The sequence below is a fragment of the Trichomonas vaginalis genome, chromosome V (assembly GCF_026262505.1).
Source record: "Trichomonas vaginalis G3 chromosome V, whole genome shotgun sequence".
NCBI classification, from domain to species: domain Eukaryota; phylum Parabasalia; order Trichomonadida; family Trichomonadidae; genus Trichomonas; species Trichomonas vaginalis.
Genome location: NC_067207.1, coordinates 18,079,788 through 18,096,171, shown reverse-complemented (window position 1 = coordinate 18,096,171; position 16,384 = coordinate 18,079,788). Strand labels below are relative to the sequence as shown.

Here is a 16,384-nt window from a genome sequence, read left to right as displayed (position 1 = left end):
AACCTTCAGAATATAAATTAGGTTCCACAAACTATTATTTATTGTCCAAAATGTGGAGATTTGAAGGGACTAATAACGAAGAAATCAAATATAGTACCATATAATGATTTCGTTTTTGATACTTATAACATATGATTTAAGTTTCTTTACTATTTTTATGGATCGAGTGCCACGATTACATATCAATAGGTCAAAGTTCTTGATCATATTGAATACAAGTTATTCTCTTAATAATCTAGATATAAAAATATTGTTTTGGTTGAAAAATAGCATATCAAAATACATTTAAAATAAAAAATATATATAAAAATAAAATATAAATTAAAATCCGCGCTTTGATAAAAATATAACTAATTAAAATAAAAAATCATGATGATATAGTGAGCTGCAGTCTGATAAAGTCTCCGTTTTCCAGCACGATCAAAATCAAATTTGATTCGCTTACATAAGAAATTTCGGAGATCAAAGAATTCAGTTTGTGAATTCCAACAGACTTCAAATCGAACAGTCTCCAAATCACCAACTTCCTTTCTATTCCAATAATCAGGAACTCACCGAAATCAGGCATTTGAGCAATGACAGCCTTGCAAGAGTTAAACTTCAGAGGAAGACTTGCAACAATGTTGCAACACAAATCTCTGACTTCTATTGATCCTTGGTTTTCTACATTCAAAGGAGAAGTAACAGTAACAATTAATCCCATTGGCGAAAGCAACAAAATACTTGGCATTTGAGGCAATTGACAGATAGAGAATGGTTTTCCTGATGATATACTCGTGCAAACCAATAAATTGGAGCTGTCAACAGACACTAAAGAGTCATTTCTTTTGTTCATGCAAACAAATTTGACGGGATTAGAATGAACAGAAATAATTGTTCCTTCATCAGTTTCTCCTTTCCAAATGATGACACTGGAATCAACACAACATGAAGCTAATGATGATCCATCCTCTGAACCAGTCAAAGCTGTGATTGTGCTGCCATTCGATGGACTTGTCTTCAGCAAATTCTTTTTGGACAAAGAATATGTTTCGAAGTAATCTTTGTATGGCGCTGAAACGACAATTGTGTCTGTCTCTTTGATGACGCAGACGAATTGCGATGAGAAACATCTGAAAGGATATTTTTCAGTGGAAAACGTGTATTGGCCGTTCTTTTGACTCTTGAATTTGATGCATGTGCCTTCAGAAGTCAAAAGAACGTATGAATCGTTATCGGAATAGATGGAAACAACATGGCCTTCGATAGTTCCGAGCTTTGTTTCGGTGAATTCGAAGAATCCTGACGATGAACAAATTTTATTTGTTTTCAGAATTTGTTTCTCTGGGGAAGGTTCGCTGAATATCTGGTCAGGACATGTTCCAAAGTTGTACGCGGAGGAGCGAGCCACTTCTACTGAAATTGTTGGATCATTCAAAACTTCGGAATAAGAGTAAGGGCTGAAAACGTTGAAAACATCCTCAGCGCCTTGGCCTCTCGATCTGTAGCCGAACATTAAATCGATCCAATGGTTGAGATTTGCCGAAACATAAGGAGATTCAAGGGCCAGCCTGTTCATTATGACAAACTGAGAGCTGTTCTTGGCCCATGGTGGAAGCTGGACGTCGTTTACTCGAGTTCCGTTTGAAAGTTCGCCGAGATCGTAATTTTCGGAATTTTTAAGGAAAGTTCCGAAAGAAAAGAACTCAGGAATGAGCTCTCTGAAATCTATGGCTGTTCCTGTGACCAATTCCCAGCTGTAAGGAATGCTAGAGAACAATCTATTTGGATTATCAAATCTATCTTTTTGTAGAAGGATATGTAAGCTTGTAAACGGCTCAATTCTTATCATATAAAATATAACGAAGGCAGGAGTAGAGTAATGGGACCTGTAAAGGCAGTCAAAAACAGTTCCTTCAACATCTTTCCTTGATTTTATAAGTTTGCTCAATCTCGTGCTGTTTAATGCTCCAAGGGGTTTAGTGAGCTTCCTATAATTACCTTTTTCATTGAAATTAATTGTATCATTTTTGTAATTTGACAAAATCCATGGATAAACAGGGTACTGAGAGATATCATTGTATGATCTGCCTGCTAACATGTTTAACCAGTACAGATATTCGAAGTTTGACATCTTTCCTGTTCTCCATTTTTCAATAATATCAGGAGGAACTAATCCAAGGAACGGTTTCTTCTGGAAGATCTGCAGATTAGGAGTATATGTTTTTTCTGCAACTGTCTGTAAGAAATTGTTCCTTGTTTGGTCGTTATCGAAAATAAAGAAATACGAAATCAAGTTTGAAGTAAAGATTTCGCATGCACAATTAACCAATTGGAATCTTCTCCATAACATATGGTTAATTGATGACGTTTCAATCTCAACAAACTTTCTTGAATCGTATTTTTCATCAGAAATCGGAGTTATAAAGGTATTTGCATCGAAATAAATATAGTTGGATGTAACAATGACCTTTCCCAAGTATATTCTTCTAATTGTGCACATTTGACAGTCTAATGTCAAAATTGAGTCGGCAGTTAATTTGTGAGTCTGCGAAATGACATCCATTGTCTTCATCCTCTCTACTATGACTGTTTCGTTTGTGCAAAGGTCTCTCATTCTCGAAGCATCCATGTGATCATTAAAATGTTTGTTTGGACGCAATCTGTAATGTCTGCCGAAGCTATCTATAACAGGATCGAATTTCATGTGTATTGAGCGATCGGTTGTCGATGTCCAAACACCGCCAATCGTATTATTTAATTTGTCAATTAAATTCTCGTAAAGGAACGATCTGTGCTTCTCGTATCTGTCCAGATCCTGATTGTCTGTTAAACCAGACTGAATTGCGTGCATTTCTTCGAGGAAATTTTCCAAATCCGAAGAACCGACAGCGATTTGAGATCCGATTGTATCGAAGCTGTCCTCGATATTGTGGATCGCATCGCCCATGTAGTTCTTGCATTCGTTGATCACAGCTTCCGAAATTTTCGAAACTTGCCTTTGAGCGTAAAATTCCGAAATCTGATCGACAGATAAATCGGACAGTTCACTCCATTGACTTTTGAGAAGTTTCAAGGCATCTTCGGAGTTATGAGAACTTTGGAAAGTATGATATATGTAAAGAGAAGCAATTTTGAGCCAAATGTACTTGTCTTCATTAGAAACTAAGCTTCTGATCTCTTGCGACACATAATCTTCCTCATATTCGTTCAAATATAACAATGCGTTACTAAATAAGAGCCAAATTGTATCAGAACCGAATCTTTCTATATTACTGTGGATAATAGAGTCAACAGTAAGCTTTATGGCATCCAAAAGTGACTTTGGAGCTGCAAAGAAATCCATTGTGTTTTTATTGTTGGATTTCAGCACATCTGGTATCAATCTCATGAAGTCAATAAATTCTAGCTTATCAGGATCGATATGCTCAGTGATTTCATATGAAGGAACATTGATCATATTATATAATAAGGAAGACAATATGAAATGGGAGAAAACCTTCTGCTCAAAGATATAAGTACAGATCTCATAATATGCATCAGCAAACTGTTTCCCGAAAACTGCCATAGAAACGTTAATTAAAGCGATAATTTGATAAATTTCCTGGCCAATTTTTGAATCGGGGAACAGAATGTGGAGCCATGTCATGTCCTTTGTAAAGTTCGCAATGTAAATAATGGCCGTGAAAAATACGAAAGTCAAAACTTTTGGAAAACCAGTGAGAAAACAGTCCCTTATTATACGTAGTTTGTTGCAGGCATCTTCATATGGGATTTTCTGAAGCATGTGACAGATAATTGGCAAAAATTGTGGATAATATACCTGGCAAACGTCATCTGTGAAGGAAACATCAATTCTTAGGTTCTCAGGATTATTTTCTTTGATCATTGTGCAAAGAAAATCGAACATTTGGACTGGTTTTGATGTTTCAAACACAATTGATGAAGTAAAGTTGATGAATTGCTTGACAATCTCACCTTTACCGACATTGTTGAACACTATGGCTGCTATTTTGAGGAGAAGGTATTGATTTTCATGACATGGATTATGGATATTGGCAAAAATAGGGAGGAAATAGCCAAATTTTGCGAGATAATTGATCATGAAGTCCGGTTCAATGCAAATATACCTTGTAATGAACGATAAGCAGACGTAAGACAACAATGGACTTTGATGAGAGGTTCCGTAAATGAAAATGTTAGGTAGATCTGTTTCTATGTTGAACTGGACCTCTTTCATCATAATAAAAATGGTGTAAAGTGAGTTTGCGAAGTTGATATCGAGTTCATCGTTTTTGAAAGAGTAAACACAGACCTTGAAGAACTTCCCAAAGGTCTTGAAGTTTGACAAAATGTTTGGAAACCGGAGATAAATGTCCGGAATTAAAGAAGGAATCAATTTTGTCAAAGAAAAGTCTTTTAAGATCTGTTCTTCGAACTCTTTCTTGAGAGAACCTTCTAATGTTTCATACATTGATATGAAATATTGAAGAAGATTTTCAGGAATAAAAGATTTGTCAATTTGTTTCAAAACTTGGTTCAAACAAGCGAAAAAGTTCTTTCCTATGAATAATTGGCTTCGTATTGATATCAATGGTGATAATAAACCGAAGAAAGATGATACTAAAAGTTTCGGATCTGAAAAATTTTTCGCTGCAGTGATAATTGGAAGGAAAATCGATGGACCACCGTAAGATTTGATCGATCCAAATATCGATGGCTTGTATGGAATTACCAAACCATTGACGTATCCCTGCATATTCGAATCAACAGTGTTGTAAATCACGTTATCGTGAACAGATTTCGCTGTATACTCTGCGAGAACCTTTTCTGGGAAGCCAAGCTGTGTTACTTTCAATGATTCGAAGTCGCAATGGCTCAATTTGATTTCGATATCTGTTAATTTAATCGGACGTTTCGGAAGTCTCGTAATTTCGAGTAATTCATTATTTATATAGAGCCTAGCGTCAGATTTTGTAAATTCCAACTTGTATTTGAGCCATGTGTCGAAAGAAGTTCTTTTTGAGGACGAAACCGACTGAACAAGCAAGTTATCAACTACGGCAGAAAACGTATGCGATCCATCTTTGTAATCTATTAAGATTTGAAGGTCTTGGTAAATAATATTCAACAAATTACCTTCATTGAATAATGAATTATCGGCAGAAAATTCTATAGTAACTGGAGAAAGAACTTTCATCGTTGCTGCTTTAAAGTAACTGTTGTCAACATCATATAAGTGGATAAAAGAAGGAGGAATGTTATTTGTTCCACCTAAAATGGTTATTAACAGTCTAAATAAGTTAATAGAGTTAGTATGGCCAGCAGCAATTGCTTTCAAAGAGTTTTCTAATTCTCTTTTATGGAAAAAAGAAGTTCCTATCAAAGAAAAGCAGTTGCAGGCAGAATCTATGTTCTCATATGTTGCTATATGTTCAACAAGATGAGAGATAACTGATGCTTGGCAGCATTGAAATCTATTTGGAATGGAAGACTCAATCAAATGATATAAAAGGGAAGATACTTCGGGAAATTTTTCAGTTCCAATTGTCCATTTCGTAATAAAATACAATGGACCTCGATTTACAATTTCGGCGTTTGATTTAGTCCATTCGTTGGACATTGTTATATAACTAAACAAGAAATTAATTATTTCATCACTAATTTCAAGTTTTCTTGCAACAACCGCCAATTTCTGAAAAATACCAAAAGGAGAATTGTTCAAATCCTTGGCAACTTCAGCATCTTTTAGGGAAACATGGTATATTATCTGTAGTAGGTACTGAACTAAGGTCAATGCTATAGTTTTATCATAGTTTTCCACTTCAGTATATTGAGATATTAATTGGTTGATTACTGTGAACGCTTTTGCCTGCATGATTGATTTACAGATATCATTCTTACTGTTGTTACATGATTTGGCAAAGATTTCTACGAATTTCAAAAGGAAATTTTGGTCATTTCTCGTTTTCAAGAGGTTTAAACATCTTTCAGTTAATGTAAATGTTGCTTTGCATGACATAAACGCGAATTCTATCCATCTAACAACAGTATCTACAAGTTCATCTTCATTTAATAGGCTTAAAAGGTGCATTGTTGGTTTTGGCTGAGAAAAAATGACAACAGGGTTAATTTTGAGGTACAAGAATTCATAAAAAGCGATAATTCTCGTTCTTGCCTCTAAAACTTCTTTATTTTCATTTTCTGTCAGGAAAATTTTGAAAGAAGACTCAGCAAGACGTAATGATTCGAGTAGATCTACGGATGTGAATGTAGAAAGGTTGATTTTATTGATGATTATTGAGTGTGTCAAAGTATTTAACAAAAATTTGATTGTTCTCGGCTGTCTTTGGCTTATTACCTTGGAGAGAGTGATGTATATGACCTTAGCAATATTGCTGTTACCTAAAAAGTTGAATATCATCTCTTGAAGTTGATAATAATAATCATAAATCAAATTATTTTCATTTAAATGCTCGCAAAATGAATTGTTGAGCAGCGCACTGTTAAACATTATCTCAATGAACTTAGATTTGTACAGAAATAAATTAAATGCCCCATCTTTCGCCTTATTAATAATCATAAGTAAGAAAGAGAACAATTGTGGGTAATGTTGAGGCGTAAGTTGTGATGCGAATCCTTTAAAGAAGTCCTGGTTCATAAGAAATATCTGGCGGAACTTACTTACGAGTTGTAAGTAAAATTGAGAGTAAAAAGTCGGAGCATTTAGATAAATTGGATCGTTCTCGTAATCTTTGAGTAATTCTGGAGATACTAATGGCTTTTGGAAGTTCTTTGAAAGAATGTATATCATATTCATTTCGATTTCAGGTACATTTATATTTTCGCCTTCAAAAGAAGGAAGATCGCCGACCATATTTGTAAGGAATTTTGTAAGAAACACATATACGACGTCAATTGTTGGTTGGATGTCTAATTCTTTTGTTCGAAAAATTAATGGAAGAAAATATAAGCAATTGTATAAAAGCATGGCTTTTTCTTCGTATTTATCGGCATCCATTTGCCTGTAGAGTAATGAAATTGCAATAATTATGTTGGATTTCTGTAATTTTGTTAATTGTTGGAAAACTTCTTCTTGTGATACTAATGTAAAAGCGGAATCGTAAATTGTTTCGAATATCCCGGAAAAGTTCGCATTGGTTAATGAATGGAAAATAAGTTGGATAATAAAATCTAAAATTCCGCTGAAAAAACAATCTCTTGAGACTTGTAAGTTAATCAAAACGTTAGTGGCTGATGTAATCATTTCGCTTGAGTTATAGAGAAACGATGTTCTGTCATTGGAAACGTTTAAATAAGGAATTAAATTAAAATAAAGATCATTAAGTATTATTAAAATGTCATTACCGCCATATTTAACGTACTTGAATGCGACGTCTTGTATCGAAGGCATCTCTTTTATCAAGGTCGAATTTGATGATGGGTCCGAATTCATACAATTTAGAATGTTTATCGCAAAATTCGCAACGAAACGGGTAAGAAAAGGGGCAAATATTAGAAACATTTGATTATTGTGCGGGTCAACCTTAGATGAAGCAAATTTTTTAATTACAGCGAGATAAGGATCGTAAGGGATCGATTCACTTAAGCGGAGCTTTTCTATTAGAAAGGATCGTTTCTGATCATCCGGTTTTTTATCAAGTTCTTTCCTTTTAATTTGAATTTTTTGTAATTTAAATTTCGAAAAATGCTCTGCTAAGTCGCTGTCGATACCAAGCTTCTGCATATCAATTCTGTCATCACTCGAATAAGCGCTCATTAAAATATTGTAATACTCATTCGACTTCATGATGAAAGAATTTGTCAAAAAAATAACATAAAAATTGACATTTAAGATTAAAAATAATGAAATCAATTTGGTAATCGGGAGTAATTGATGAAATCAGGGTTTGTTATTGGTATGATTCAAATACAGATCATCGTTTTTTTTTAATGCTCTTCAGCTAAGGATGTCAATTTGGAAGAAAAGTGAGAAAATTCCTAAAATGCTAAAAATGAATTTTCCAAACGTACTTTTTTATCTCATTTTTTTGATTTTGAAAAAAATTTGGAGAGAAGAACTCTTCGTTTTTGAATTTTGTCACGATGGTTTTAAAGTATATTAGACACATGTATTGGTATTACTATTTTTGTATATTTTGAGAGAAAATCCCTAAAAAGTGAGAAAATCCGGTTTGAGAAAATATATAAACTATTGAAAATTTGAATTAAACTTCTAATTTGGAAAAAAGAAATTTGGAAAGAAGAAAATTCAAAAATCGAGATTTAGACTCAGTATCAAATGGAGAACAAAATGTTTCTTCATATGAAGGAAAAAATTTTCTTGAGAAGAAATAGAGTTTTTAAAATTTTATTGTATGTAATGAAATAAACAAATATTAAAATTATTTTTTGATAACAAGAAAATTCCCAACAGAAAATATTTGAGACAAAGAAAAAAAGAAAATTGAAAAATATTACTCTCCTTTACATTTCATGAGATTTTCAATTTATTTTCATAAAATTGACAATTTTATACGTTTAGATGAAAATAAGTGATTTTGCTTGAAATAAAAATTATTGTTTGTTTACAGCTATCAAATAGATTTTTGCTATTTTGATTAAAATTTGTTAATCAAATTAATAATTTTTTTTTCTAAATATCTTAAATATCTGGATCACTCACTGATACGATGAATTAAACGATAAAAATAATACAAACTCAACTAAGTTTCCTGTCTTTCAACCAAAAAATATTATGCAATTTAAATTAAAATGTTTATTCAAAGATAAAACAAAGATAAAATAATTATAATTATCGTATACTTTATGAATAACTCTCTAATTGGATAAGATTTTCGTACAAATATTTTTATTAATATCGATAAGAATATGTTTACCTACTATCACCATATGTCGATAAACGAGAGTAGAGTGATTTTTATCATCGAAACTTTTTAAAAGCTGTAAGCAGGAAGTAATAATCTTGTTTTTTCTGAGTTAGTTGTAGAACTATTGATGCCCGAGTTATCATTGTGATGCAGAAGGATATCAATGTACTGACTGAAGGATATGAAGTGAATTGAATTTCATTGAATTTCAATTTGATCAAAATTTGTTGAAATGATATGAATGTGTCAACTTCTGTATCATTCTCCTTCACTCCTTCCTTATTCTTTCGAGAACGAAGCTAGCTCAGCTTTCGCTGAGCGAATTGACACTTTTCATGCCCTAAACGTACATACTCTCAAATTTATCGAAAAAATTAATACCACCTAAACTAGTATATTCTTATTTTAAATATGATATTATCCTTATATTCCACACTAAAATTCATTTAAATCAACTTTTAAAAAAGTTCGAATCCTGCGCGTCTCACTTTTTAAAATTTCCAAATGGAAAATTATATTCTCCTAAAGTGAAAACAATTTTCCAAAGTGACTTCCTTACTTCAGCAGTACATATTTGATCAGTAAGTTTACCCTTTTTATTTATTTCAATTTTGAAATCAGATCCGGAAATATTATTGGACAAAGCGAATAAATAAATGTCATTCGACAAGGTTATGGAGATTATTTGAGATGCAAATCCAGAGTAAATGGTCATTTTAGTTCGAAAGCTTAAATATTTTGCGGTAAACTAAAGTCAAGTTAATAGAAAAAAGTTTTTGTGCACTGATGAAGTCATTTGATGGAGTATTCTTGAAGTACTGATTGTCTTTGTTATATTGAAGCCTGCTTGAATAGCATTTCAGGATGAAAATTGAAATCCTATCTTTATCGAAGTAACTAACAAAAATTTCTTACCTCAAAGATTAATTCTGGATCATCGAAAGAAATAATCCGGGAAATCCTATGTAAAAACTTTTCTCTAGCTCAATATTTGTTAATGTATTTTTCATTTATGCTGGGCTTTTCTAGTGAAAAAGAATTACACTTGCTACTAAGCTTTCTGGTGATCCTAACCTAAATTGTATCTAAAATATTGAAATTTATATATAAAATAATATTTTGATATTGATAAAATAATAATCCGGATGTCATATGTGTTGTGTTATTTCAAAAATTCCTTTGAAATTTGAATTGATTTTATTGAATCATAGATAATTATGGGTTTAAAAAGCGCAAATGAACTAACATAATGATTTTTGAACTTTTTCATAGTTATTAACTATACAAAATGTAACCAATTTCATCAATAATCGAAAACAATCAGATTTTTAATATGAGAAATAATGCATCTTATTTGCGGATGATACGTATGATTTAATCATTATAGAATTTTTAATGATTTGATAGTTTAATTAATTGTTTAAATGTCGATAAATGAATCATGTGAATGATTAAGATAACATTAATGTGATTAATATGCCTTGGACATTTAAGAAATAATTTTGAAATCCAGTTTCAAATTTCCAAAAATGGAAGATATCATTGGGCATTGGTATATCCTAAAACCAACAATTCAATAATTAATATGCAATGTATATATTATGCATTATTGGTTGGATAAATCTATCATAAATTTGAATAAATTCAATTTCAATATAAATTCAAAATTTTCAATTCTGAAAACTTAGCCTAAAAATATTACTTATAATGCCATAAAGTAAAATATAAACCGTTTGATCGGGATTTTTCAATTAAAATATCATCATAAAATGAAATCTATATGTTGCATTATATCACACTACAAACAATGTGACAATGAATATAACAAATTTTTGAGATAAGAGAAATTTTGAATGGAGAGAAATCAACAGAAAGTCTAACGTATTCCATTCAATTGGCAAAATCTATAATCGCAAGTAGATTTAGGCATCACTAGTCTTACCATTTATATTTTTTGATTCTTGCTTATTAAAAAGCAATCTAAAGTATTTTCACCTCACTTTAACTAAATGTCTGTTGTTGTTAGTACTCCAGATGCTCCAGCTGCTATTGGACCATATTGCCAAGCACGTATCTGTGGTAATTTCCTTTATACATCAGGAATTATCGGAAATGATCCACATGGAGGTCCAAATCCAGAAGACATTGAAGGTCAAGCTACATTAATCATGAAATCTGTTGATGCTGAACTTAAGGCCGCAGGTTATACAAAGACTGATGTTGTCAAGATTACTGTTTTCCTCGCAAGTATGGATGATTTCCAGAAATTTAATAAGATTTATGTCGACTATTTTGGCGAGCACAAGCCATGTTGTACATGCATAGAAGCAGGAAGACTTCCAGCTAACAAATTGGTTGAAATTGATGTTATTGCTTATAAGCCATAACTTAAAATAAATTTTATTTGGGTAATACAATTTAAACTTTTTAACAAGTCTTTGAAAGCTCAATAATGTTTCAAATGAGTTTTGTGGTAGGATACTTCAATGTATCCAAATGAAGAATCTTGGATGAAGTTGTATTTGATGCGATAATTTTTCCTTTGCAATGTATTTAATTCGTCTTCTCTTATGTGTTTTATGAGGACAATGAAGCAATTTTTCACTAATTGATTCTTGGATAGTTCACATTGAAGATTTTAGTTTCAATTGTTACTATTAAATTTGAAGTATGTGCTTCATTTTGAAATTAATACTTTGTGTGTAAGTCACTAGAGATCTCTCATTATTGGACCACATTTTCTCAGAGAATTTTAAGTGCTAGAATCTTTTGTTGTTCCTTTGGATACTTTCGGTATATATTCATATAAAAAATATTGAGTCTCCTCACTTGACTCAATGCAATCGTATCAAAATCAATTGAAAATTTACTTGTCTCCAAATGACGAAACTAAGAGGAAGATTGTCGACGCTATTCTTAAATAGAAAGAGGCCAAGCAATCAAACTGAAATAATAAGTAGAACATGCTCTGTTGAGAGTATCTTGTAATTAGATGTCTCAGGAAGCTTTTTGCATTTTCTGGTGCGATATTAGGAATTTTAGTTTAATAATAAATCAGAGTTGCATGCGATTACGCAGGGAAAAGTGGGAAAATACTATCATTTGGTCAACAAACCTATATTTTGTGTGAGAACAAAGAGTGAAATCTAGTGAAGATACTAATCTACAACTAAATTCTGGGACAAACAGAATGAAATTGAAATATTAAAGTTGACATAGCTAGCATTAGTTGAGTTGCTATTTATAGCTCTATTATATGATATAGAAACTAAATATCAACTTAATTTCGAATATTAATTTTTTATATAATAACAAAATAAAGATCTGAAATGAAAGGTTTGATTCTTGATAAGCAATATCTATTCATATATTTGGAAATTGGAGATATAATAAAAATATCTTATAATGTTGCGACAAGTGCTTTGAATTCGCGGAGTTTGAATGGCATATCCTTCTGTCTTGAGGCTTCGTACTCCCTTCTCTCGGCCAAAAACTTACTTCTAATTTCATTGAGTGGTTTGGCCATTTTTTGACTAATAACCCATTTCATGATGTCTTTTACGAAATTCTTAAACTCTGGATGGTCGTGGATATATTGATTAGCCTCATCCAAATCAATTTCTTCAGGAACAGAGAAAACATAAGTTCCGAATGCAAATGAACGTCTTGCTGCAGCATTTTTGGTTGACTTCTGTCCGAACGAGTAAGAATGTCTGTGGGGTTCAACATAATTTCTCGATACGTTATATGTGCCTGGTCCTGGCATTTTCTCTTTATCAGTAAGCCATGAATCTCTTATGCAATATGTTGGAATTGAGTATGCTGGTTGTCTTCCAAGGTTATTCATATTTGGATTGTATTCACCAGGTCCTGGTATATTTGAAGGGGATTGTGGCCTGCGTGATGATATCTTATGACTATTAGATGCTAATGTTGATGGAGGAAGGAAACTAGGTGCTGGGGTTTCCGGTAGCTCGTAAAATGACCTTCCGGTTCGTCTTCCAATGTTTATTGGTTTGCGTTCTGGGAATGTTCTTATGTTTGGCAAATCAGCATTAGCAGTTTCGCTTCTGTAATAAGTTCTTGGATCTGATCGTGCAATTGAATATCTAATTGTGCTTGAATCTGCATCATTGATGTAATATTGGCCAGGTCCTGGAAAATCATCTGGAAGTTTTATTCTGTAATGTGTAGTTCCAATTGTAATTTTTGGTCCATCTCGTCCAAATCTACTAATATTACAGAATAATAGATCTGATTTTGTAAACCTTCTATTTTGTGATGTCTTTGCTCTTTTAGGAGGGAGCATAAATTGTTCTGACGATTTTGATCTTTGATCAAGCGGTAATTCTGTTTGTTTCTCTTGATTAAAGTCCATTGACTGTGAATAAGTCATTGATTGAGTTGGGCTGCTATGTGAAGATGTGGTTTCTTGTTTGACACAGTCTTCAATAGTACTCATTTCGAACTATTCTTTGAAATTATTGATAATGTTTCAAATTTTCGATGAGCTGAGAAAAAAAATTATCGAATATATCATTGAGTTAATGGGTAGTCGAAAAAATGTTATTTTAAATTGAGAAGTTCGGTAACAAAAGTGCCATGTTACAGATTTTGGCGCGGTTCAATTTTAACGACATTTTTTAACGCGATACGAGCGTAAGTCCATAGAATGTGTTTTGAGGGAAACTATAAAAATCCAAAATAGAGGTAAGTGCGCCATTATTACCTGCGAAGTTACATGGAATAAATCGAAGAGTAAGTACAAGATGATCTTGCATCTTTCCAAGTAAATGAAATTTATTAAAATTAAGATGATAATATTCATTTATAGTATGTGTATGATGTGTTTTCAAAATTTCTTCAAATAAAATGCAATGATAATTTTTGAATAATTTTTTTCTTGTGTATATTTCATTTTTTATTAGTGAAAATATCATTACATCAATAAGGAAAGCACAATCCAAATTCATATTATAGGGTGTCCAAAGGTGCGTTTAGCACAGCGCTCTATATGAGACTATTAAAGGAGATATATGCTGATTATAAATATATAATAAAAAATATGAATATATGTATATGATGAGTATGTTGTATTTTGGCGCCATGCCGGGATATAAAATGAATTTTGAGACAAGAGGCGGTTTAGCGGGAAATTTTGGCGGGATTTTTTTCATTTTTTTAATGAATCATAAAGAAAACATCCTCGCTCTTGCAAAAAAATGCAAAGACTGTAAAAAATCTACGAGACATTGGTAAAATGCTTCGGTATGGATGCTCCTAGCTATTCCACTGTAACGTATCATGTTAGGATGTATCACTTCATGAACAAAAAGGCGCCCATCATAAAAATTGACAAAAAATCGCCGGATCAAAGAAAAATCAAAGCAATTCTTCAAGCGCTAGATGAAGACCCAAGAGCATCACTCAGAAGGATAGAGGAGATGACAAAGATACCACGTACAACAGTCAGTTATTATCTGCACAATTATTTGAACTACAAACTAGCGTATACACGTTGGGTTCCGCACAACCTTAATTCAGTTCAAAAAAAATCTAGAGTCCAATCTTCGAAAGAGCTCCTCTCTATATTGCGTGCGTATCAATCCAAGAAGTTTCGCTTTTTAGTAACAGGGGACGAGTCTTGGTTTCAATATGCAACAGAAGCCAAAATCATGTGGATCCCGAAGGATGAAAATCCGCAAACATTCCCGAAGAAAAAAATTGACACACCAATGATGATGTTGTCGGTTTTTTGGGGCGTGAATGGCATCATCGCAATTGATATTCTTCAAAAACCTAATACGATGAATGCTCAGTATCTAATTGACAATGTTCTTACTCAAATTATCAATTCTGATGAGTTTGAGAAATCCAAACAACAAAAACAAAAGTTTGCAATTCATTTTGATAATTCAAGAGTTCACAAAAGTCATAAGGTAATGAATTACTTGGTGGAAAACAATGTCAAAGTTGTTCCAAACCCAATTTATTCACCTGATATTGCACCCTCTGACTTTTATTTATTCGGCACGCTAAAAAAGAGAGCTGAAGGACGCGAATTCGCGAGTCCAGATGATCTTGAAAATTTTGTAAGAGAGCAATTTGAGCAATTTTCTCATGATGATTTAAAGCGTGTCTTTCAAGCCTGGATCGATCGCTGCGAACGCGTGATTGAATCCAATGGTGATTATATTTAAATAAACTTTATATATATGTAACTTGTTTATTTCTATTCGCAGTATTCAGGTTTGTGCTAAACACACCTTTGGACACCCTATAGTTAAATTAATATAGGACCAAAAGCCCGCCAAATTTGAATTAAACCTCCAATTTAAAATTTTCAAGTCTACGGAACCATCCTTGGATCATAGTAATCATTCATTACAAAATGGAATCTTTTGGTATTGTGCGGGCGATACCATAGATTTCTTTTTATTGATAATGCTATTGAACAAGCTCATTCCGTGGATTTTCATTTAGAACTTTGTTTCATGAGTTTCTGGAACAATATAACATCCGAAACCTTTTGTGCGGGCAAAAGAAGGGATGTTTGTTGATTGAAAAATGCTCATTTAAAAGAAGTTCTGAAAAGAAATTTGAAGATGATTTGTGGGTTGTGTAAGGTGTAGGTGTTGTGATATATGTGGAATGGAATGATCCTTACCTAAGTCATTGACTCATCCTTACCTCAGTCATTGACTCATCCTTACCTCAGTCATTGACTCATCCTTACCTCAGTCATTGACTCATCCTTACTTCAGACAACAACTCATCCTTACCTCAGTCATTGACTCATCCTTACCTCAGACAACAACTCATCCTTACAGCAGTCATTGACTCATCCTTACCTCAGTCATTGACTCATCCTTACCTCAGTCATTGACTCATCCTTACCTCAGTCATTGACTCATCCTTACTTCAGACAACAACTCATCCTTACCTCAGTCATTGACTCATCCTTACCTCAGACAACAACTCATCCTTACAGCAGTCATTGACTCATCCTTACCTCAGTCATAGACTCATCCTAACTCTTGCAATAACATATATTTACTTCAATGTATGTGAAATTTTCTCCCTAACTTATCAAATATCACTCAATTACTCAATTATTCTTTCTTAATTTAACTCCTTACCAGAACTTTACATTTAAATTCAAAATAATTTTATTATATTAAATTTTCAAAACCATATTTTAGTTCAATACTATTATAGATATAACTTTGTCAATAATGAATATTTTCGCGATTTGGCAACGAAATATGAATCTCTGGCCGGTGTAGATTCAGATTTGGATAAGTATTCATTGAGTTATCAAAGATTTTATTCGTGGGTATAAATTAATTAATATGTGAAATAATTATATAATAAGAGACGGATATCCAACACTCAGTCTCTCTTTGACATCCAACACTCAGTCTCTCTTTGACATCCAACACTCAGTCTCTCTTTGACATCCAACACTCAGTCTCTCTTTGACATCCAACACTCAGTCTCTCTCTTTGACATCC

At 32.7% G+C, this 16,384-nt stretch overlaps 4 protein-coding genes and 1 pseudogene across 5 annotated transcripts, besides 1 other annotated feature; 2 read left to right on the top strand and 3 right to left on the bottom strand.

The window, feature by feature from the left end:
• Window positions 1-367: 367 nt before the first annotated feature.
• Window positions 368-7,246, bottom strand: TVAGG3_0358000 (beige/BEACH-related family; the record flags this gene model as incomplete). Its single annotated transcript, XM_001315486.1, has 1 exon — window positions 368-7,246. One exon carries the CDS (start codon window positions 7,244-7,246, stop codon window positions 368-370), a length of 6,879 nt encoding a protein of 2,292 aa, XP_001315521.1.
• An 86-nt stretch (window positions 7,247-7,332) lies between these two features.
• TVAGG3_0358010 (uncharacterized protein) lies at window positions 7,333-7,759 on the bottom strand (the record flags this gene model as incomplete). Its single annotated transcript, XM_001315485.2, has 1 exon — window positions 7,333-7,759. A coding segment is annotated over one exon (427 nt), but the record flags the coding sequence as incomplete, so codon positions are not given.
• Window positions 7,760-10,879: 3,120 nt separating this feature from the next.
• On the top strand, window positions 10,880-11,257 carry TVAGG3_0357990 (endoribonuclease L-PSP family protein; the record flags this gene model as incomplete). Its single annotated transcript, XM_001315484.1, has 1 exon — window positions 10,880-11,257. The coding sequence occupies one exon, from the start codon at window positions 10,880-10,882 to the stop codon at window positions 11,255-11,257; it is 378 nt and encodes a 125-aa protein (XP_001315519.1).
• Window positions 11,258-12,183: 926 nt separating this feature from the next.
• On the bottom strand, window positions 12,184-13,332 carry TVAGG3_0357980 (sperm-tail PG-rich repeat-containing protein; the record flags this gene model as incomplete). Its single annotated transcript, XM_001315483.1, has 1 exon — window positions 12,271-13,332. One exon carries the CDS (start codon window positions 13,330-13,332, stop codon window positions 12,271-12,273), a length of 1,062 nt encoding a protein of 353 aa, XP_001315518.1.
• Window positions 13,333-13,847: 515 nt separating this feature from the next.
• Window positions 13,848-15,150: a mobile genetic element.
• TVAGG3_0357970 lies at window positions 13,944-15,070 on the top strand (annotated as a pseudogene). The gene has a single exon. A coding segment is annotated over exon 1 (1,127 nt).
• Window positions 15,151-16,384: the final 1,234 nt, after the last annotated feature.